The sequence below is a fragment of the Fragaria vesca genome, linkage group LG2 (genome assembly GCF_000184155.1).
Source record: "Fragaria vesca subsp. vesca linkage group LG2, FraVesHawaii_1.0, whole genome shotgun sequence".
Taxonomy (NCBI): domain Eukaryota; kingdom Viridiplantae; phylum Streptophyta; class Magnoliopsida; order Rosales; family Rosaceae; genus Fragaria; species Fragaria vesca.
In genome coordinates this window covers 15,471,534-15,493,006 of record NC_020492.1, presented here as the reverse complement: position 1 = coordinate 15,493,006, position 21,473 = coordinate 15,471,534, and the positions used below count along the sequence as shown (strand labels likewise).

The window sequence follows — 21,473 nt, the reverse complement described above, 5'->3', positions numbered from 1 at the left end:
TAGGGGTTTAGGAGTCATATCCCCCTTGTGTTAGACGGTTTAATTAATGAAGACTTGAGGGCAGCCGCACCAGCCCTTTATTAAAAAACAAAAAAAAAACAAAAGAATGGTCGAGTGTGGTAAAAATATAAGAAAGATGGAAAAATGAAAGAAAAAGAATAGAAATACGAAGAGGAAGATTGTAATTCTAAACTCGATTTTATGTCGTGCACATTTACATAGTTTTTCTTTTCAAGTGGGCATCATGTATGTGTACGTTTTGTATCAACCAGTATTTTGTGGATTGACAATCTGGTCCTAGTCAATTTTAGGTTTTATTTTTCAATTTCTTGTTTTTGTTGTTTGGTTTTGGGGTTTGAGGAATAACAAACAAGCAAGTTCCAAAACCAGATCACCTCCATCACACTGGTACCACCACCAACACCATACTAGCTTCCAAACCCTGATAACTCGTGGCCTGATAACTCGTGAGAAAGGCAAAGGCCTTAACCACAAAGCTACAAGGAAAGTTGATTCTTGTTTCAAGTTTTATCATTTGTTTTAGTTTTTACCAAAAGCATTAATGGAATATTCAAATTAAGAACAAAAAAACAAAAAATACAAAAGTTGGGTGGACTAAGAAATTGATGTGGTAAAAGAAAATGGTAAGTGACCTCTCCATCAAACGCTCGATTTCTGCTTATTGACCGAAATCAATCTTAACTATTTTTTTCCTTATCCGAGTCATAGACTGACGCTAGATTGCATAACTAATTAGTTTTCTATTGGGTTGTGCGTTTCAGCTGACTAAATCGTTTGTTTGAATCTCACGTGTTCGTACATTAGAGTTTAAGGATCGCCGCAACAAACATTTGAATCTAAAACCTTAGGACCAATGAGTCAAACATGAAACTGAAATTCTCTTTCCCTTTTCTATTTTCTAAACAATAAAAACATTTCTATATACAGTCCAAAAATGACCAAAGAAATTAGGGGTGGGCATAAAATCCTGTAATCTCGAACCCGTCCCGGGCTCGTCCCGAAATTTACCGGGACGGGACGGGATCTAAATCTCAAAACGTCAGGCCCGTCCCGTCCTGTCCCGTCTCTATACAACGGGACGAGACACGAGACGGATAATTCAAGTCCCGTTTAGGCCCTTCCCGTCCCGCTATTTTAATAATTGATTATTTATTGATTAAGATGTGATTTGAACCTTTCATTTTAGTGTTTTCATCTTAGCTCTTTATTTCTTTAAGTTACTTGACTGTCTCTAATTCACTAACAATGATGTTTAATACTTTAATTTGTTAATTGGTGTAGACTCTTTTCTTGCACCGTAGTAGTGATAACATGTTTAGAGAAAATAAACAGTATAAACTCTCTTATTACACCGTTTTGTACTTGTAAATATGTTACAAGTATTTGTTAATACTTAATAGAGTAAATAACACTATAAAACTATGAAACTATTTCTTTTACTTACAAGTTTATTTTCAACTTTTTTTATTTAGGACTGGGCCCGGATGGGATGAAATCTAAAAATGGCAAATCTCGTCCCGTCCCGTCCCGTTTTTAATGTCCGGGACAGGCCGTGAGATTACCTCTATCCCGTCCCGTGCCCAGCCCTAAAAGAAACAAACACAAAGCTAGGGCAATCCGGTAATTAGAGCAAGGGCCATCAGATCCGATGGTGGTGGAAGTATCATCACTATCATGGCATGGTGATGATGATGATGATGATGATGATGGATTATTGACATGGACATTAGAATGTATGTTAGAGAGAAGAGGAGGAGGAGGAGAGAGTGGTAAGAATACCATTTGACTTGGTTTGAGAGAGAGAAAGAGAGAAGAAGAAGAAAGAAGAAAGAAGAAAGAAGAAAAGAAGAAAGAAGAAGTAAAGAAATTAAGAAAAATTACTAATACGAATACCAACTACAATTTTAGTACGTCCGCAGACACTCTCTCTCTCTCTCCTTCTCTCTCTACAAGCTCCTTCCTTCCTCTGGTTTCTCTCTCTAGAAGTCTCTCTCTCTCGCTCTAAGCTCCCTCTAAGCTTTAACCAACCAGATAACACAGACTGTTTGGAGAGAAAGAAACCCTAAACCAGCAAGGAAGCAATATCAAAATTGAACCCAAATAGAAACGACGTCGCTTCACTCATTTCTGGGCGCAACTCACTCGAGCTCTACTGTTGGTGAGTAGTACCCAACTCCCTTTTGTGTTTTCGTTTCTTTCTTTTTGGTTCTTGGTTTGTTTGTGTTTTGGTTTCACTAGTCCTGAAACTCTTGGATTGTTGATTTGAGATTTTGAGGGGTTTGGGTTCCGATCGAAGGCTTGCTAATGTTACTGGTTTGGTTTGGTGGGATTGGTTTTGGGGTTTTGGGTGTGGAATTTGGGTTTTGGTTTTGGGATATTGGGGTTTGTTTAATTTTGTGAATTTTTTTGTGGGTTTTGTGTTGAGTTTGTGAGTTTTGGGGATTTGGGTTTTGATTGGGGGTGGTTTTGGTTGATAAGAGTGAGAAATTATTGAGATTTTGTTTGTGGGTTTGGTTTTGAGAGTTGGATTTGTTTGTTGTTTCTAGCTTTTGTATCAATGGCTGAGGTTATGGTGGATCTGAATGTTCATGTTTTGAACAGATATTCATGCGGAAGCCCGCGGGAGACTGCCCTTTTCGAGAAGATAGGGGGATTCTAGAATGTGCAGAATCAAAGTCTGCTCCTTGGTTTTGCGCTTTTTTGGTATTTGGTTTGTGTTTGGTAAGACTCGATACGATGAGCCGAGACACAATGCTTGCCCTTTTATGTTGGTGCACAATAAAGACTGTGAAGCCTTTGGCCTTCCATGTTGGGGAACAATTCTATCTGAATTGAGTTCCATTCCCGGTGTTTTGCGTCTTGTTATGTAATCTAGATTTTGTCAAGTCGTTCTGTTATAGATAGTTTTTACTTTCCAAAAGTATTTGTAGATTGTCATTTTGGAAAATATGGTACCTTCGGGGCCGCCCAATCCGATTGGTGGTGCCCAGTCTGTTACGCCTTCGCTTTTGCGTTCAAATTCCGGAATGCTTGGAGGTCAAAATGGTCCACTGCCTTCTCAGTCTGCTTTTCCTTCACTTGTCTCACCGCGTAATCAATTCGGTAACATGAATATGCTTGGAAATGTAGCCAATGTGTCGTCTCTCCTTAATCAGTCTTTTGGAAATGGGATTCCGAATTCAGGGCTTTCTGGTCCTGGTAGCAGCCATCGCGGAGGTATTGATACTGGGGCTGAGTCTGATCCACTTTCCAGTGTTGGCAATGGAATGGGTTTTAATGCTCCGTCATCTTATAATGCATCAAATTTGGCTAATCCTGGTACATCTGGTCAAGGTCAGGGCCAGGGTCAACAATTTTCAAACCCTTCTGGTAATCAACTGTTGGGAGATCAACAACAGCAACAACTTGAGAATCAGAATTTTCAGCATAGTCAGCAGCAAATGCAACAGTTCTCTGCCTCTCACAATACACAGCAGCAGCAACAGCAATTTCAGGCGATTAGAGGGGGCTTAGCTGGTGTTGGACCGGTCAAGTTGGAGCCCCAGTTGACAAATGATCAACATGGACAGCAGCAGCAGTTGCAGTCTATGAGAAGTCTTGGTCCAGTAAAATTGGAACCTCAACAACTTCAGACCATGAGAAGCTTGCCGCCTGTAAAATTGGAACCCCAGCATAGTGATCAGTCATTGTATTTGCATCAACAACAACAGCAACAACAGCAGCAGCAGCAACAACAACAGCAGTTACTCAACATGTCAAGGCACTCTTCTCAAGCTACAGCCGCCGCCCATATAAACCTTCTGCATCAACAGAGATTTTTGCAGCTACAACAACAGCACCAGCAACAGCAACTCTTAAAAGCTATGCCTCAGCAACGGCCCCAAGTACAGCAGCAATTTCCACAACAGAATCTCCCTATGAGATCCCCTGCGAAACCAGTGTATGAACCTGGAATGTGTGCACGGCGCTTGACGCATTATATGTATCAGCAACAACATAGGCCTGAAGTAAGTTTTGCATATGACATTGATTTATTAGTCTGTTCTATGTGACTATTATGGTTAGTGATGATGCACACTTTTCATATAGGACAACAATATTGAATTCTGGAGAAAATTTGTTGCCGAGTATTTTGTACCTCATGCCAAGAAGAAGTGGTGTGTTTCTATGTATGGAAGTGGCCGGCAGACAACTGGTGTTTTCCCTCAGGTCTGTTGCTAGGATACTTTAATTTGGTGTACCCATCTTACATGGTGTCTTAACTACTACAATGAAATTATTGCAAAAATAAACAAAAAAGGTGTTGTGAGGCATTAGCTATAGTATATGCATCTAATTTTCAAATCACTACAGTCATGCATGTGCTTTAATTCGTCCTCCTCTAGCTGATAAACATTTTGATTCAGTTTATATCAAATTGTTAATGAGCATTGATATGAGCCATTTCTTTGCAGGATGTATGGCATTGTGAGATATGCAATCGCAAGCCTGGACGGGGCTTTGGTGCGTTATTCTATTGTTTAAAATATTCTATCTTTTTGTGTCTTGTTATGCTCTTCATTTGAACAGTTCTGAAGTTTTGACTTGACAAAAGATCCACAATTGATGTGAAAGTTAAAACTTTTCCAGCCTTTTTCCATGGGATATGCTCTTTTCAGCTGGTATCTAACTTAATTTTACCATACTTTCAGAAGCAACTGTTGAGGTTCTTCCTCGACTTTTTAAAATTAAGTATGAAAGTGGTACCTTGGAGGAACTTCTGTATGTTGATATGCCTCGGGAGTATCATAATTCATCTGGTCAGATTGTGCTGGACTATGCCAAAGCAATACAAGAAAGTGTTTTTGAGCAGCTTCGTGTTGTTCGGGATGGTCAACTTCGAATTGTGTTCTCTCCAGATTTGAAGGTTGCACATAACAAATTTTTTCATGTTATCCTTAACCGATTTACCCTCTATGTCCCTAGGTATTGATCCTCCTTTCTCTTCATTCATTCTTTTTTGCAGATCTGCTCTTGGGAGTTCTGTGCAAGGCGCCATGAAGAGCTTATCCCTCGAAGATTACTGATACCTCAGGTTACTATTAAATCTACTTGTAATGGATGCTTTTCTTCATGATAGCTGATTCATGGAGATATTTTTCTTTTATCCCGTTCAGGCAGATGGGTTACAAATATTGAAGTAGCTTGCATTTGCATCACATTTTGGTTTGATACTTGCAAGCTTTTGTCCCTTAAGTGACAAATATTATCATTTCCAAATTCATCTATTTGAAGCTGTGTCTTTTGCTATTATATGTACACTTTGTGGATGAAGTAGCAAGTGTTAAATCAATGTTACTTTGAAATATGTAAATGAGAAGTTAAACTGTTCTGATGAATTCTTTATGGTACGGTCAATGGGTTGGCTATTTGGGTTAAAAAGATTCAATACGAATCTGACTTCAGAGAGCTGGGGGAGCTATGTTGATGATACCAATTGGCTTCATATCCAAATTTAAGAATATAGTTTTGAACATAGCTGAATTGATTTATAACAAGGTTAATATCCTCATTCATATTTGTAGTTAGAAAGTGTAACTGTTTTGAACTTGAAGTTTTCAGTCCTACAATACATGTTTGGATTTGAGGTGCATTTCGCTAGTTAGCACAATAATTGGTAATACTATCTGTTGTTTGTTGGACTAGTTTGATTATAATTTCCACTCGTTTGCATCTGAAATGTTTGCTTGCGATATGCAGGTTAGTCAACTTGGGGCTGCAGCTCAAAAGTACCAGGCTGCTACTCAAAATGCATCATCAAATTTATCTATTCCAGACATACAAAATAATTGTAATATGTAGGTCCTTTGACTCTGTCTACATGTTTCTGTATATACTTGAGCGTTCAAGTGTTTTTCTTCTATTTGACTGCTTGTCTTTATTTTAGCGATTGGATTTGGGTTTTTCGTTTTTTTTTTTTCTGGGGGTGTCACTAGTAGTTCAGGGGCCTATACTTTATGATTACATGGTGCTTCATGACATTAGGGCAGGTATCTAATGTCCTCATGTTACTGTTTACTTGTCCTTGTGATGGATTGTTTTTTTTCAATACTATTACAGGTGAAATGCTGTAAACTGCTTACTTAGTTGGATTATTTGATACACACACACACACGTAACCTTGGTGATTGCTTTGGTATAATTTTTGATAATTGATTAATTTTTCTTGTGTAATTCTGGCTCAGGTTTGTATCGTCAGCTCGGCAGTTGGCAAAAACCCTGGAAGTGCCATTAGTAAATGATTTAGGCTATACAAAGAGATATGTAAGGTGTCTACAGGTAATTCCTATTTCCGGGCATGGCTGTTTTGCATCATGATGTTCCTTGTGTATTAGATGCCCTAATTTGATGAGATTTTATTTAATCACTGCAAAGAAAGCAGTATCTTTGGCTTTTATGGGGAACATGGTTGTATTTCTCATATGGCTGCAATTGTTTTTCTTTTGGTTTTACAACCTTTTTGTTATGTAATTGAAATAACTGAGTATTGGTTTTGTTTTATGTTCATTTGTCAACTCTTTTAATAATTATCTTGTTGAACCGACTCACTTAACTCCAATAGGTTGTATATGTTCATACATTGTTCACTGCACCAATATTTGCAATATACACAAAGTCCTCCTCTGATGAAAATTTACTTTGTTAGTGGTTCTGTGCATTGTTTCCCTGCCTTCTGCTCATCGGATCTATCTACAAGAGAATTTATTGAACATCCAATATCTGTCGTAGAATCTTCTTGGATTTGGTTCTATTTTTCATATTAATCAAACCTTTTCTGGTGGGTTGGCTTGAAAAACTAAGATCTGAAGCATTATGGTATAATGAGGGCATAGCTCTCTGCTGCTGACACAAATAAAGCTATTAAAATACTCTAGGTTGTCATATGTGTACATTGAGTGTGTTTACATTACATCATATGACTGAGTGTCCTTACGGGCTGATTGACCATTTGCTTCATATGACTGAGTGTCCTTTCAGGCTGATGGACCATTTGCTTATGTTTTTTGTTTTTGTTTTATGGTGCAATATAGATATCAGAAGTGGTTAATAGTATGAAGGACTTGATCGATTACAGCCGAGAGACGGGGACTGGACCTATGGGTAAGCTGGAACTTTATTATTAACTAGTAACGAAGATATGATTTTTCCCGCTGCAGTTACATACTTGGGTTGAAAACAATCTTAAACGTATGTTTGAACAACGGGTGTAGAATAGTAAACAAGTAATTAAACAATTAATTGTTATGACCAGTGTGTGGTCATGAATGTGGTCCAAAATACCTTAATAGTGTATATTTCTTTTGGGTTATGATTCAGTATGCAGTGTATAGCATGGGAATCATACATAAAATATTGAATCGGTTAAATATGGATCTAGCTGATCCCGTCTGTCTTTTAGTCCAGCCATTTCGGACCACGTTGCTAAAAATTTTACTGTACTTGTTGGGTGCAGACAGTGATTGGGCTGATTCTTTTCTTAAACACCGTCAACATTGGCCTTCTTTCTTATTTGTTTTTTACAACCATCTTAGACTTTTTCCTGCACGCATAAATGTTTGAGTATAATAAGTCTTTTCTTTTTTCCTTTATTCCACTGGACTGGCAATAGAAATACATATGTTTGGGAACCTAATACTATGCCCCTTCAAATTGTGCAAGTTTTATAGATATATTTTTATGTTAGTCGGATCATTATAATATTTAGGTTTGGAATTCACATCCATTCATGTTAATATTAATGTTATTTTCAGAGAGCTTAGCCAAGTTTCCTCGAAGGACTAGTGCTTCATCTGGGTTTCACAATCAAGCACAGCAGTCTGATGAACAAATGCAGCAGCAGCAGCAGCAACAGCAAACAGTGGGCCAGAATTCAAATGACGCAAGCTCTGTCCAGGCCAATATGCAACTTGCTGGTAGTAATGGACCAAGTGGTATGGCTAGTGTAAATAATGTGAACACAGCATCCACATCTACCTCAGCAAGCACCATTGTGGGTCTACTGCATCAAAATTCCATGAATTCCAGGCAACAAAGTTCAATGAATAATGCAAACAGTCCCTATGGAGGAAGTTCTGTTCAGATTCCACCATCCCCTGGTTCTTCTAGTACAATCCCTCAGACACAAGCAAACCCTTCTCCATTCCAGTCACCAACACCCTCATCGAACAATCCATCACAAACATCTCATGGTGCCTTGACAGCTACCAATCACATGAGTGCAGCAAATTCACCAGCAAATGTATCCATGCAACAGCCAGCCCTTTCTGGTGAGGCTGATCCAAGTGATTCCCAGAGCTCTGTCCAGAAGATAATACATGACATGATGATGTCCAACCAGCTTAATGGCTCAGGTAGTATGGTTGGTGTGGGTTCTCTGGGAAACGATGTGAAAAACATTAATGGGATTTTGTCTAGTACCAACAACCCAGGTATGAACGGTCTATCGGGGAATGGCATGGGCAACAGTAACTCAAGTATGGGGGGTGGTGGATTTGGAAGTATGGGTGGACTTGGTCAGCCTGCCATGGTTAATGGAATAAGATCTACAATGGGAAATAATTCTGTTATGAACGGGAGGGTTGGAATGGCATCAATGGCTCGAGAACAAAGTATGCATCATCAACAGGATATTGGGAGCCAGCTACTTAGTGGGCTTGGAGCCGTTAATGGGTATAACAATAACCTTCAATTTGATTGGAAACATTCCCCTTAAACAGATGTATCAGTCATGTTGGTGTTTGTTCCGTTGGTTCTCGATCAAGCTGCTTATGCAGCATGAGAAATGGCAGAATTGCCTTGAGCCCTCTGAAGATTGCAGTGCATGGATGAAATGAAATAGTTAACAGGGCTTTTCTGCTCCCCACTTGTACTAATCTGTGATTTATATATGAAAGGGAAATTTGGGTGCTGGTTGTGGCTGATGGGGCTGAGTTTCTTGTGGTTTCAATTGTAGTTCATATTCTTTTTCTTCTTTCTCTTTTCCTTTTGTTTTCTTGAAAATCTGGTCATCTTGGTATATTATACATCGGTTCACAATAGTAATTTTTGATTTCTTCTTATAGAGTTGTGCTTGACCTATTTGATGGGGTTCATGTATTGTTATTTCTTTGATGTTAAGATAGGGGGTTTTAGTATACCTGTATAATCATTAGAGAATAACTGTAGCTTTGTTTTTTGACTGCGAAGATTAGTCATGTGTACTGCTTTTTTGTGTTGTGACTAAATGGACTCGAGAGCCTATTCGGCGCACCCGGGTGCGCGGCGCACCCGTTATCTCCAGTGTTAATTTTTTTTTTTTTTTTTGGTGGGTCAAAATAGACGGTGGATACATCCGGGTGCGCTGTATAATTTTCAAATGGTCTCACAGAAGATCAGCTGAGGCACACAGGACATAAGATGGACCTTGAATGATATATTATGCCATAGAATCTCATTTTCACTACTGTAAAGTGTGAAAATTAATTGTGTTGAACTTACAGAGAAGAGAGTTAAAGTTGAAATGTTTCATTGAAAAGTTTAGCTGTGAACTGAAAAACAGACTAAACCAGTCATGGAAATACAGAATGAAATTTACAGCAAGACTAAGAAAACTTTTATCAATTGGAAATGAGCATCAGTTTGAAGATTAACAATGAATAGCTTCATGAGCACAAGCATGGTGGCTTACACTATATGTCTATATACATCATCTCCCTCTTTAAAGATCTACATATTTTTCTATGGTAGCAGACAAGGTGGACTTGGGTACTGCACCAATAACACTTTCTTTCTTCTCTCCATTTTTGAAGAAGAGCACAGTTGGAATGCTCCTTATGCCATATTGAGTGGCAGTGTTGGGGCTGTCATCAGTGTTGAGCTTGAAGCAGCTTATCTTCCCAGCATATTCTTTGGCCAACTCGTCGATTACCGGAGCAATCATCCGGCATGGTCCACACCATGGTGCCCAAAACTCCACCAGAACCGGGTTCTCACTTGCAATGACAAGGTTGTTCCAGCTTGAATCTGTCACCACTTGAACTGCACATTTCACATGATTCAGTTAACTCGACCAATTTGATGTGCATGAAGAAGTATTTTCGAGAATCCAGCAATTGAAAAATCGAAAACAGAGAAAGGTACGAGAACATCCAACCCAAAACTAACTATAGTAAAACCTCGATAATTGAGTATTCGATAAATTAATAACCTCGATTAAATAATATTTGTTGCTGGTCCTAAAATAAAAAATTAAAAATCGAGAATTCAGCAATTGAAAAATCGGAAACAAAGAGGTACGAGAACATCCAACCCGAAACTAAGTAAAACCTCGATAATTGAATATTTAATAAATTAATAACCTCGATTAAATAATATTTTTTGCTGGTCCTAAAATAAGAAATTAAGGCAAAATCGATAAATTAATAACCTTAATTAAATAATATTTTTTCTCATTCGGTTTAATTGTAAATAAAAACAAAACCAATTGGCACCCCGCTCAGAGAGTAAGGATGTTATAGTTGTATTACGTTATCTATATACTTTAGGCCAACTCTGTTGCACTTCTTTTCCTTCTAAAATAACATTTACCAAGAAATTTCACTTGCGCAAAATAAGGATTTGTTTTTCATACAAGGAAGTGGGAAATGTTAGAAGTCTAACCTTGCTTACAAACTCTTTATCACTGGAGCTACAAACCCTCACCAATTGGTGGAGTTTATGTAAAGCTAGCAATTGCCATTTAGTATAAAGAGAGGAAAAAAGAGAAATACAGTTTTGCAGAATTCACTTGATTACTTGAAAAAACAAACTTAACCTGCCTGACATGAAAACATATCATAATACATTCCATTCTACAAATGATTACCAAGCATTCAGACCATTATTAGTTCTTCAACTTTGCTTATTAATTTGACCCGATATATGCAGTTCTTGAACTTACTTGATTCGTAAGTACATTAAACAAGCAGAAGTACTTGTAGTTCACACTATTGTATTAGGGATAGCACACTAGCAGTTTATCAAAAACACCAAAAAGAGCAGAGATTGTGCAGCTGATTTTACCTTGATCCACAGCTTCACGAGCTTTGCAAACAAAGCCAGACTTCTGGAGTCTAGTGCTTTTAGGACGGGCAACGAATGAGGAAGATGAGGAGAATTTCAAACCAGACTTCCTCAATCCATTACAAGTCGGCACAACAAGCTTCTCTGAAGAAAATGGATGGTAGCATTGTGCAGCACCAACCCTAGTAGTGCACACTGTGCTCAGTTGCAAGCAGTTTTCCAAAGCCATTTCTCTCTATATCTTGCTCCTACCACACACTTTTGGTATAGTGAATTGGTTGTTGAAAAAATAGGATGTATACCCTTTTGTTTTGTGATGCAAAATTTTTTGGTGCAAGACCTGATGCAAGTTTTTCCTCTTTTGATGATTTCCTATTTTTCAAGGTTGTAAATTTAACTACATTGGAAGAGTGGATATTATGACAAGATTGTAAGGTGCTAAGTGTGCTGGGATGTATGTGGATAATATTGTGTACTGAACTGTCAATGTGACCCACCTGGTGTCCTCAACTCTCAAATTTTCAATGCAAGAAAAGATCCAAATGAAGGACCAAAGAGTAAATTACAAGGTTTTTTGATCCTTATTGATGGACCATAGAGTTCTCATCCATTATACTGGGATTCATCAAAAATATCTCCTACAGGTTTACAATGTTGTCAATGACACAATAATCATCATCAGCTTTAGCTAAACAAGATTTGTAGTTAACCAGTCCCAATGGTTTGGCCTTTGAAGTGGTAACACAATGTCACCCTAAAATGTCTACCAACACCCTTTTGATTTGAAATGTTTCGATATTAGATCAAAATACAATTCCGTTCATTTTTTGTGAAAGAGGAAGCCAACTGTGAAGATTTACAGATAGGAAGTCGGTTAGTCGGAATCTGTTACATTCAGCAATGGCAAGTTTATATTTCGTATTATGTATACACTAGTTTATCACCAATCAAATACACAGAATATTCATCACAACAGATGCCTTGGCTTACTGTGAGGATATATCTATTAAGCTAAAATCTTCAGGTGTTAACAGAAAAAGATACAAAAAAGTAATAAAACAGATGAATATATGACTTGTATTGTAATAGCTCATATCAGTTTTAAAGGAACAAAAAGCCGGCGAAAACTATAGACTCTCGATTTCATCCAGTAGAGACAGTCTCCAGGAGAGGCTGGTCCTTGGTTAATGCTTCCCAGTCAACTTGTCGCAATTTGTTGAACCTCTCATCCAATAATACGAACTCAGCTTTAGGAGTAACAACACCATCCTTTGCAGCTTTGTGCAGTAAAAGCACGCTAGCCCCCATATCTGGGCCGTGAAACTTTCCTGTTAACAGCACTCGGAGGGGCATGAAAAGTGATTTTCCCTGTCATTAGGATTTTTGATAAACAAAATTTTCAGGTCATCTCCGAGGATGGAAAGAAAGAAAAAAAAAGAAAAAAAAAGAAGTAAGCAAAATGTCAAAGAAGATGAGAGAGAACCCACCTTCCGCTTAAGTGATTTGCCAAAGCTCTTAACCCAGTTCTTCCAACCAGCGTGGCCTTCTTCAAGTGCAGCAAGGATTTCACCGCTGTCATAAGCAGCTACCAAACTGGCGGAAAACTCAGAAAGGTTGTCTTCTAAGAGAGGTTTGGCTTCAGGACTGCAGCCCGCAAAGACAAACTCAGATATATTTCAGTAATTCAGTCTGTTATCATCAGTAGCTATCTACTACTTCAAATGTTACAGTAAGATATATACATCTACAACTCTACAAGTGGCAAAATCCAAATGTACCAATTTGTGAAAATTCAGTCCCATCACTGAATAATCCATATTCAGACTATCTTGCGCATATATATACATATACAAGTTCTAATGTCCCAGGCCAGTATTAGATCTCACCATAAGACGTCAACTATGGGTTTTGAACTCAAGCTTTCCCTATCTTGCATGTCATGGGTTCAAAAAGAGCAACACATTTATGACCAATTCAAGGTATTTAATCCCAAAATATATTATAATGAACCCCATAATATTAAAAGATAAATGATGGTCACCTAAAAGGCAAGCAAAGATATCACAGTTCTGGAGTGGCCAAGCAACAGTTGATTCAAAGATGATAAACATATAAAACCAGATTTCTGAATGCAAAAAAAATCAAATCACCTGGTTAAAGTGGCGTGTAAAGGATACGATAGCAAGTCTGAGAGTCCTTTATCTGCTTCTGGTACCAAATAAATCCCATCCTTAAGAAGCTCAAATGCATCCTACAAAATGAGATAAACAATGCTTCACTTTGGATAGTAATAGAATATTATAGTAGAGATAGAACTGATAGACTAATAGATGTAAAATTGAACAGCATGGGTAAACTGAGAGCTATCCTTGACGACCTATGAATTCTCCAGACCTATCCGAATATAACAGATCTGTCTGGGAGAGCATAAGCTTCTCTAAAGAGATGTACGAACCACGGAAATGCAAGGGATTACATGATTTGTCTTATTAAATACAATGAATATAAACACTGTTTCTGGAAAGATTTGTACTAAATAACCTACAAAAGGAAGTGCGGAAGAGATGAGTCTTACTTCTACAAATGAACCCTCTGATTCTGTAAGGATACCAGTACTTTTCCACTGCTCACCAACACGCTTTTTCAACTCCTCTGATGGAAGTGCTTGTAAGTGTTGACCATTCATCCACCTTCAGTTTGTAATTTGTAAGTATATGTTAATTCAAAGTTTAATTTCAAGAACCCGGCAATGCACCAGCAGAGCCATTCATTTAAGAATTCAATGGGAAGCCTAATCTTAAAAGTTACGATCCATGTTGAGCAAAACGATCATGCATCTGCAAGATGCTCATTCATCTACTTCTCCAACAGAAGGGATGGTTGGCTGAAGAGTTAAATAAAGAACATGAAGACACATAATAGATCTGAGAGCCAAATTACCTCAACTTGGTATTGTCAAATACAGCACCGCTTTTGTTGACACGACCAATTGAAAATTTCTCAACTGTGAATAACGTCAAAGATTCAAGTAAGAATTAATCCAACAAAGGATCAAGATATCCAAACATTAAAGCACATAAACTAAGCAGTAGGTTTTTGAGGATGAGACAGAAACATAGTGAAATAGAGACAGAAACAAAGGAATTCACTAACCTAGCTGATCCAGGGTGAAAAATTCATTGTCCGTGCCATCGCCCCAACCTAACAGTGCCAAGTAGTTCACCATTGCCTGTGGTAGATAGCCCATCTCCCTAAACTGTAAAATTCTAGTAATTAGATATTTAGATTTAGATTACATTAATACACATCAACATTCCTAGAAAATCTCTTTGAGTAAGGAAAACCAGTTTAGAAATGATATAAAAAAAGAAAGAAAGAAAGATGAAGAAACTGGGGTTGATCTTCAGGGAAACCAAGGCTGAAACATTTGTACCCAACTTCTTTAGCAATGAAGTAAAAGAGAGTATACCTGGCCCACAGATGTTGCTCCATGCCTTTTTGATAACTTACTTCGATCAGGTGCAAGAATTAAGGATACATGTGCAAAGTAAGGCATTGGAAATCCTAGGGCCTGTGTAAGATGGAGTTTAGACAACAACATCACCTTAACAATATTGTTAAAGATATAAGAATCCTAAAACCATGGCAAAAAATGACATAAAGGATATCAGAATCCTAAAACCTAAAAAGTTACCTTATATATTAATGCTTGCCTTAGAGTATTTGGTAAATGCTCCTCTGCTCTGAATGCAAGTTTTCAGAGAATCAAATGGCATAATATATCAGATGAGCAAAAGATAATATATATAAATGGAGAGCATTCCCATTCCCATTCCCATTCATGTTAAAGTGAGTATTATTACCTAATAACATGTGAGATAGCCATAGTAGCATCATCAACTGTGACACAAAAGTTGTACACCGGTTGCCCATTGCTTCTCATAATTACAAAATCTCCAAGGGTGTCCAAGTTCCAACTGACCTTCAAGATACTATAGAAAGTTAACAGACTAGAAAAACAAATTAAATATGCAATGGTGGTTATAGTTAATTGGTAATTACATATTCTCTTTCAAAAAAATTGGTGAATTACTTAATTTTGTAAGTAGTAAACTATACCACACTTCGAGTTTCTGCGCTTCCCGTATATGTATAATATTCATATATCTAAACTACACTTACCTCCCCTCGAATGAGATCATTGATTTTCAGACTTCCTTCCTTTGGAACACGAAACCTATATGTGTAAGGAGTTCCTTTTTCCAGCTCTTCTTGAACTTCTTTATCAGTTGCACTGGCCCACTTTCCTGTGTATACTGGAGGCAGTTGCTTCAGCTTTGCAATCTCCTTCATTTTTTCCAGTTCCTGGAACGGATAAGGTTGGGAATGAAGAATTACAACGGGTTTTGTCATAGCAGCAAACAGTGATGCAGAAAGAACAAATGACATGACTCATCACGCTGCTTGACCAACCCCCCCCCCCCCCCCAAGAAAACAGATTGTATATGATTAATGATCTCCACAGAAAAAGATGCCAAGGATTCAAATATACATGCACATTAAAAAACTGGCACATACATGGTTTCAATAAATGTCACAATTAAAAGATCAATTGAAATAAGGGGAAAATTATGTGAAACAAACTCTCCAAGGTTTCATCACACAGTATACATCTAAAAATACGAGGAATGACAACTCTACTATCTATATTCATTCTAAAAGCTACTACAATCACAACTTAGCTTCTAGGCAGTCTTTTAACCCTTACAAATTTCGAGTAGACATGTTTCAAAATTCAAAGATAAAAGGCAATCACCTCATTAGTGCAAAAGCAGCGGTAGACATAGCCGGATTCTAAAAGCTTCTCAGAATATTGCTTGTACAAAGAATTTCTTTCTGATTGCCGATACGGACCATAATCTCCATCAACACCGGGCCCTGCAGCGTTCACGAAAAATAATAAAAACCCAGTTGGACACTTGACATGACAAGATGCACCAAAGGTGATAACTTTACCATATTAGCACCTCAAACCGAGCCACTACTACTTGGTCATTGCATATGCAAACAATGTAAAGCAATACACAAATGCATTCATAAAAGACCATGAAAAACAAGTGACCTTCATCCCAATCAAGACCAAGCCAAGAGAGGTCCTGCAACACAGCCTCCTCAGATTCCTTAGTAGACCTCTCCAAATCAGTGTCTTCAATTCTCAAAACAAACTTGCCTCCATTGGACCTGAAACAACCAAAACACAGACAAACACACTTAAATCCTTAAACCCCAGAACTCAATTTTGGGTTGAAACAGAAACACAAGTACCTGGCAAAGAGGTAATTGAAGAGGGCAGTTCTAGCTCCACCAACGTGGAGATTCCCAGTTGGAGAAGGAGCAAACCGAACACGGACGTGGTCTTGGGGTGAAGAAGAAGCCGAGACTGAAAAGGTCCTTGCTTTATTGAAGAGGGAGATTGTTCTGGGTCCCCTGTAGGATTGGCCCAGAAATGGAGAGAAAGATGGGAACTTGAGTCTCATCCTGGGCATTGCGACCAAGGTCGCCATTGCTTTCTGGGAATCAAAAAGACTCTTCCTTTAAGCAAGAAACTGAGAAAAGACTGTTTCTTTCAAGCAGCAGATGATATGAAATTGAAAACCTTGCTAGTTTGTTGAAACTTTGCGCTATCTTCACGATCAGAAGTAAGAACTAGACCCCACTACCCTTTGCTTAAAAGAAAAAGAAAATTACATAATAAAACGTGACCAAATTTAAAAACGTAAAAACTTCACTTTTAATATTTTCTGTATAGATTAGGACATAAGCTCAGACCCAAACTAATGATACTAGACCTGATCTAGACTTTTATAGGCAAAATAATAAAAATACCCATTTTTTAAAATAAATTTACGCAAAATGACACAGCAGTAGCATGTCGCTCGTCGACACGACAGTAACACGTCTCTCGTCGACACGGCAGTAACACCTTCCTACACAACAGTAACACGTCTTTCGTCAGCATGGTAGTAACACCTTCCTACACGGCAGTAGCACGTCTCTAATCAACACGGCAGTAGCACGTCTCTAGTCGACACGGCAGTAACACATCTCTCGTCGACATGGTAGTAGCACCTTCCTACACTGCAGTAGCACGTCTCTGGTCAACACAGCAATAACACATCTCTCATCGACACGACAGTAGCACGTCTGCGGTCGACACGGCAATACACGGCAATAGCACGTCTCCGGTCGACACGGCAGTAGCACGTCTCATGTCGACACCGCAATAACACGTCTCTAGTCAACACAGCAGTAGCACGTCTCATGTCGACACCGCAATAACACGTTTCTAGTCAACACGGCAGTAGCACGTCTCATGTCGACACCGCAGTAGCACGTCTCTCGTCGACACGGTAGTAGCACCTTCCTACACGGCAATAACACGTCTTCGGTCGACACGGCAGTATCACTTCTCGACACGGTAGTAGCACGTCTCCGGTTGACACGGCAGTAGCACGTCTCATGTCGACACGGCAGTAACATGTCTCTCGTTGACACGGCAGTAACATGTCTCTCGTTGACACGGCAGTAGCACATCTATAGTAGCAGTAGAATATGTAGTGAAGGGTAGTTTGGTAAAACATGTAGTGACAGATGACATGTGGACATTAGTTTGTCCTAATCTGTTAATTTTTGTCCTTAAATGTATAAGATAATGTGTAAATGATGTATTTGTAAACTAAAATTTGATCAGTAACTAATATGTAGTTTACTATAAAATGTAGAACCTGAAATTTCTAGGTTTTTTCTTCTACTACTAATTCACAGTTTTGTCCTCACTTCAAGACACTTTCACCTCTCCACAATAAGTTTTTTTTTTTAATTTTCAAAAATAGAAATAAGCATATATTAAGAGATGTGAAATTCACACACCTTTTTCTTTTTTTGGTTAACACATTTACAAAAAGACAAAGTTTAAGTTTATAAAATACTTAACACTTATAGAGCGTATGGCGAGAGCTCTGCTAGGGTTTGTTCTTGGCGGCATCCTTGCAATTTTGGCCGACGGGTTTGGTTCTCCAAATCTGCTTAGCTATTCAGATGAGATCGGCGGTGGTGGAGTGATTCGCTGGCATCGAAATCATACACATGGAGGTCACCCTCAATCTTTTGGTCTGCATCGTCGGGCTTCTATCGAAGATGACGGAGGAGGCTTTTTCAGCCAGGCGAAGCAGCGGAGATCAATGACGATGCCTAGGTTACACAGTGTCATCGGGCGGTTGGATCCTTTGTTGATGGGTGTTTATTCTGATATTCCAAATATCTATGTCGGCGGTAGCTTGGTTGGCGACTATCGGTCCAACAGTGGTTGTGGTGGTCTGATGGCAACTTAGGTTGGGATCCCATTGTTATCTCGACTCAGGTAGGTGGTTTCAAGGTGTCATATATGGGGAGGAGGTTTGGCGATGGAGGCCGGCCTATCGTTGGTCTATCTGGTGGTGTTGTACTAGCTGGAGCCTTGACGTTTTGGGTTAATGATCTGGTATGGTTCGGCGACTTGGCTATTCCAGTGGTGCTTGGTGGCCGGAACGGCGCTAGTCCAAGCTGCTATGTAGGTGTTGAAATCTCTAGAGATGGCGGCAATGGCGTCAGGGATGGCGACAGTGTAGTCAAGGCTCAGGTAAGGTCTAGGGTTTCCAAGGTTTCTCTGAAACATGGGCCTTCTAGTTGGGTCAAATGGGCTTTGGGCTTGGATTACCAGGGTTTTCTTCATGTCCTTGGTCTATGAGGGAGATTAGCAAGGTTGGATATGTTTCTCGTTCCGGAGAGGCTCCCTTTGTGTAGGGTATCTTCTAACGGTTCTATAATAAGTTAGCAGGTGCTGATAGGTTTTGGTTACTTGGTTACTTTGCACTTCAAGGTTATGGTTGTGGCATAAAGATTGCTTAGTTTATAAGTAATTTCGCATGGTTCACTTTTTAAGTAGTCCGCGAGGACGGATCGTGTTCATATTGTATTCCTACTTTTGATCAATATAATGATTGACGTCCCTCTTTCAAAAAAAAAAAAAGTTCTCTATAAAATACAAAATTTAAGTTACCAAAAAAGGAAAAAAAATGTGTGGATTTTACATCCCTATATTAGATGCATAAAACTAAAGAACAAATTTCTTTCTACTCTTCTTCCCAACTGATCCAAATGAAGACAGAGAATGATGAAAGGGGAAAAGGGAGACGGTAAGCCAAGGAAAAGAAGATATATGTGCCAAGTCAGCAAGCTTGGCCCCGAAAAAATTGCTTGTTGAGGAGATGACATATAATGATTGAGGAAAAGTGTTGTAGGAGAAAATTGACATCATGCACCAAAGTTTTTATAATTAATGTCCATAGTATAATTGTTGGCACCTCACTTCCTATTCTAACAAATACTCTAAGAGATTGTCTATTTAAATGTAAGATAACATAATTTGTGCTCATTTTAATTAATTTTGTCTAAAGTCTTAACAAACAAAATTGTTTATACACTTTTGCCCTTACCTAGTAAACATGCATAAAGAGAAAAAATAGAAAAGAGAGAAAACTTGGCGGGAGGACTTTGTTCACCAATCGTCGGAGTTCGGCTGCTGGAATCCGATCACAGAAATTTTTCTCGGATTTAACCAAAATTTCTCTCGACCTAACAGAAACCATAACTTACCCTAGCTGGAATTTTTATTAGGGTGCAGTAATATGTTTATGTATTATTAGAAAACAATAAAATGTTGTGATTTGAATTCACATCGTGGTAAAGCCAAGCTTCCGACCCGAAAGTACAATAAGGATCAAAGTTGTGGTTTATTACTGAGGGGTAATAAACTTCTTATTGGGGGATAAAAACGTTAAAAGTTGTTTTAATATAGGCAATAAACGTTTTACATGTGATCAATAATTTGTAGAACATCCCAAATAATTTGTAGAAGGTAATAAATGTTTTATTGAGGGACAAAATGTTGAGAGTTTAGTGGTAACTAATAATTTAATAACTTCGATTAAATAATATTTTTTGCCGGTCATAACGTTATTAATTTATAAAGGTTTAACTGTACCTCCTAATAAAATATTTATTGAGCTACCCACTAAAAAGGGTTACGTTATGGTGTGTTAATGCATGACATGCATCAACTTTATTCTAAAGTTGTAAGTTGGGTCCTCAAAAAGTAGTAATATTAGTTTTCAAAGTGGTAATATGAGTCCTTAAGGCTGTAAATATTATTTTTTGAAGGTAACAGATAACTCCATTGATTATCATCATAACGATCTTACAAGATCAAGTTTTGGCGATCACAAGGACCTCCAATTTACATCCACTACGCACAGACTCGACTAAAACGCCAAGAAAGGAATGCAACTAACAAGAAATCCAAAAAGTTCCAATCGAAGCATATCTGACACAACAAAAAAACTAACAAAAACACAAAGACTCAAAACTACTACAACATGGCATAAACAAGAACGACGAGCACGAAAGCTTGAGGCCTAGAGACCATATGGTGTACCCCTCCACCACCTTACTCGCCAAAGTTCTCATTTAGGTCATGCTATAGTGACCTCCTCAATTCTCAGCTGCCAGAATAATTTCACCATCCTCCACCTCCTTCGGGTCCGCATCCACCACCACTACAACAGCTTCCGATAGTTGAGGATCCTCACAAGGCTTCGACTTGTTCTTGCTCCGACGAGGGCGCCCTCGCTTCGTAGAACCACTAGATCTCACTACCAGGACAAGCACTTTAGCCGACGAAAATTTTTCGTCGCCCTGTCAGCTTAATTCGTCGGCTAAGATCTTAGCCGACGACCTTTCGCCGGCTAAGATTTCGTCGGGAAAAGCTCGTCTGTGGTGACTTTAGCCGACGACACAGGTATAAGTCGTCGGCTATAGTCCAGACTTTAGCCGACGACATTGTTTCGTCGGCTATAGTCCAGACTTTAGCCGACGACATTGTTTCGTCAGCTATAGTCCAGACTTTAGCCGACGACATTATTTCGTCGGCTAAAGTCTGGACTATAGCCGACGACTTTTTGTCGTCGGTTATCTGCCAAACTTTAGCCGACGAATATTTTAAAAATATTCGTCGGCTAAAGTTTGTAATAAAAAATAAAAAAGATCTATGGCCGACGAAATATAGTATATTTCGTCGGCTTTATATGTATTTAGCCGACGAATTAGAGCATATTTCGTCGGCTAAAAGTTATTTTAAAAAAAAATAAAAAACTTTAGCCGACGAATTAAAGCTTTTTTCGTCGGCTATAATTCCTTTCCAGTAAAAAAAAAAACCCCGAAATTTCTGAATTACCATTCCAAGCAAGCTGCAAATATACCAAAACAATTCCATATTC

At 38.5% G+C, this 21,473-nt stretch overlaps 3 protein-coding genes across 3 annotated transcripts; 1 reads left to right on the top strand and 2 right to left on the bottom strand.

The window, feature by feature from the left end:
* Positions 1 to 2,156: 2,156 nt before the first annotated feature.
* LOC101292952 (transcriptional corepressor SEUSS-like) lies at positions 2,157 to 9,148 on the top strand. The gene is made up of 11 exons (XM_004290540.1): positions 2,157 to 2,179; positions 2,623 to 3,674; positions 3,705 to 4,028; positions 4,111 to 4,230; positions 4,476 to 4,524; positions 4,713 to 4,927; positions 5,027 to 5,095; positions 5,761 to 5,858; positions 6,246 to 6,339; positions 7,092 to 7,161; positions 7,812 to 9,148. Exons 2-11 carry the CDS (start codon positions 2,970 to 2,972, stop codon positions 8,771 to 8,773), a joined length of 2,706 nt encoding a protein of 901 aa, XP_004290588.1. The 5' UTR covers positions 2,157 to 2,179; positions 2,623 to 2,969; the 3' UTR covers positions 8,774 to 9,148.
* Positions 9,149 to 9,632: 484 nt separating this feature from the next.
* Positions 9,633 to 11,384, bottom strand: LOC101292654 (thioredoxin M-type, chloroplastic-like). The gene is made up of 2 exons (XM_004290539.1): positions 11,101 to 11,384; positions 9,633 to 10,077 (listed from the first exon to the last, which is right to left on the bottom strand). Exons 1-2 carry the CDS (start codon positions 11,327 to 11,329, stop codon positions 9,758 to 9,760), a joined length of 549 nt encoding a protein of 182 aa, XP_004290587.1. The 5' UTR covers positions 11,330 to 11,384; the 3' UTR covers positions 9,633 to 9,757.
* A 365-nt stretch (positions 11,385 to 11,749) lies between these two features.
* Positions 11,750 to 16,739, bottom strand: LOC101292363 (glutamate--tRNA ligase, chloroplastic/mitochondrial-like). The gene is made up of 13 exons (XM_004290538.1): positions 16,426 to 16,739; positions 16,223 to 16,341; positions 15,917 to 16,038; positions 15,283 to 15,465; positions 14,964 to 15,082; positions 14,795 to 14,843; positions 14,570 to 14,671; positions 14,254 to 14,356; positions 14,041 to 14,104; positions 13,676 to 13,790; positions 13,251 to 13,351; positions 12,588 to 12,744; positions 11,750 to 12,468 (listed from the first exon to the last, which is right to left on the bottom strand). Exons 1-13 carry the CDS (start codon positions 16,662 to 16,664, stop codon positions 12,244 to 12,246), a joined length of 1,698 nt encoding a protein of 565 aa, XP_004290586.1. The 5' UTR covers positions 16,665 to 16,739; the 3' UTR covers positions 11,750 to 12,243.
* Positions 16,740 to 21,473: the final 4,734 nt, after the last annotated feature.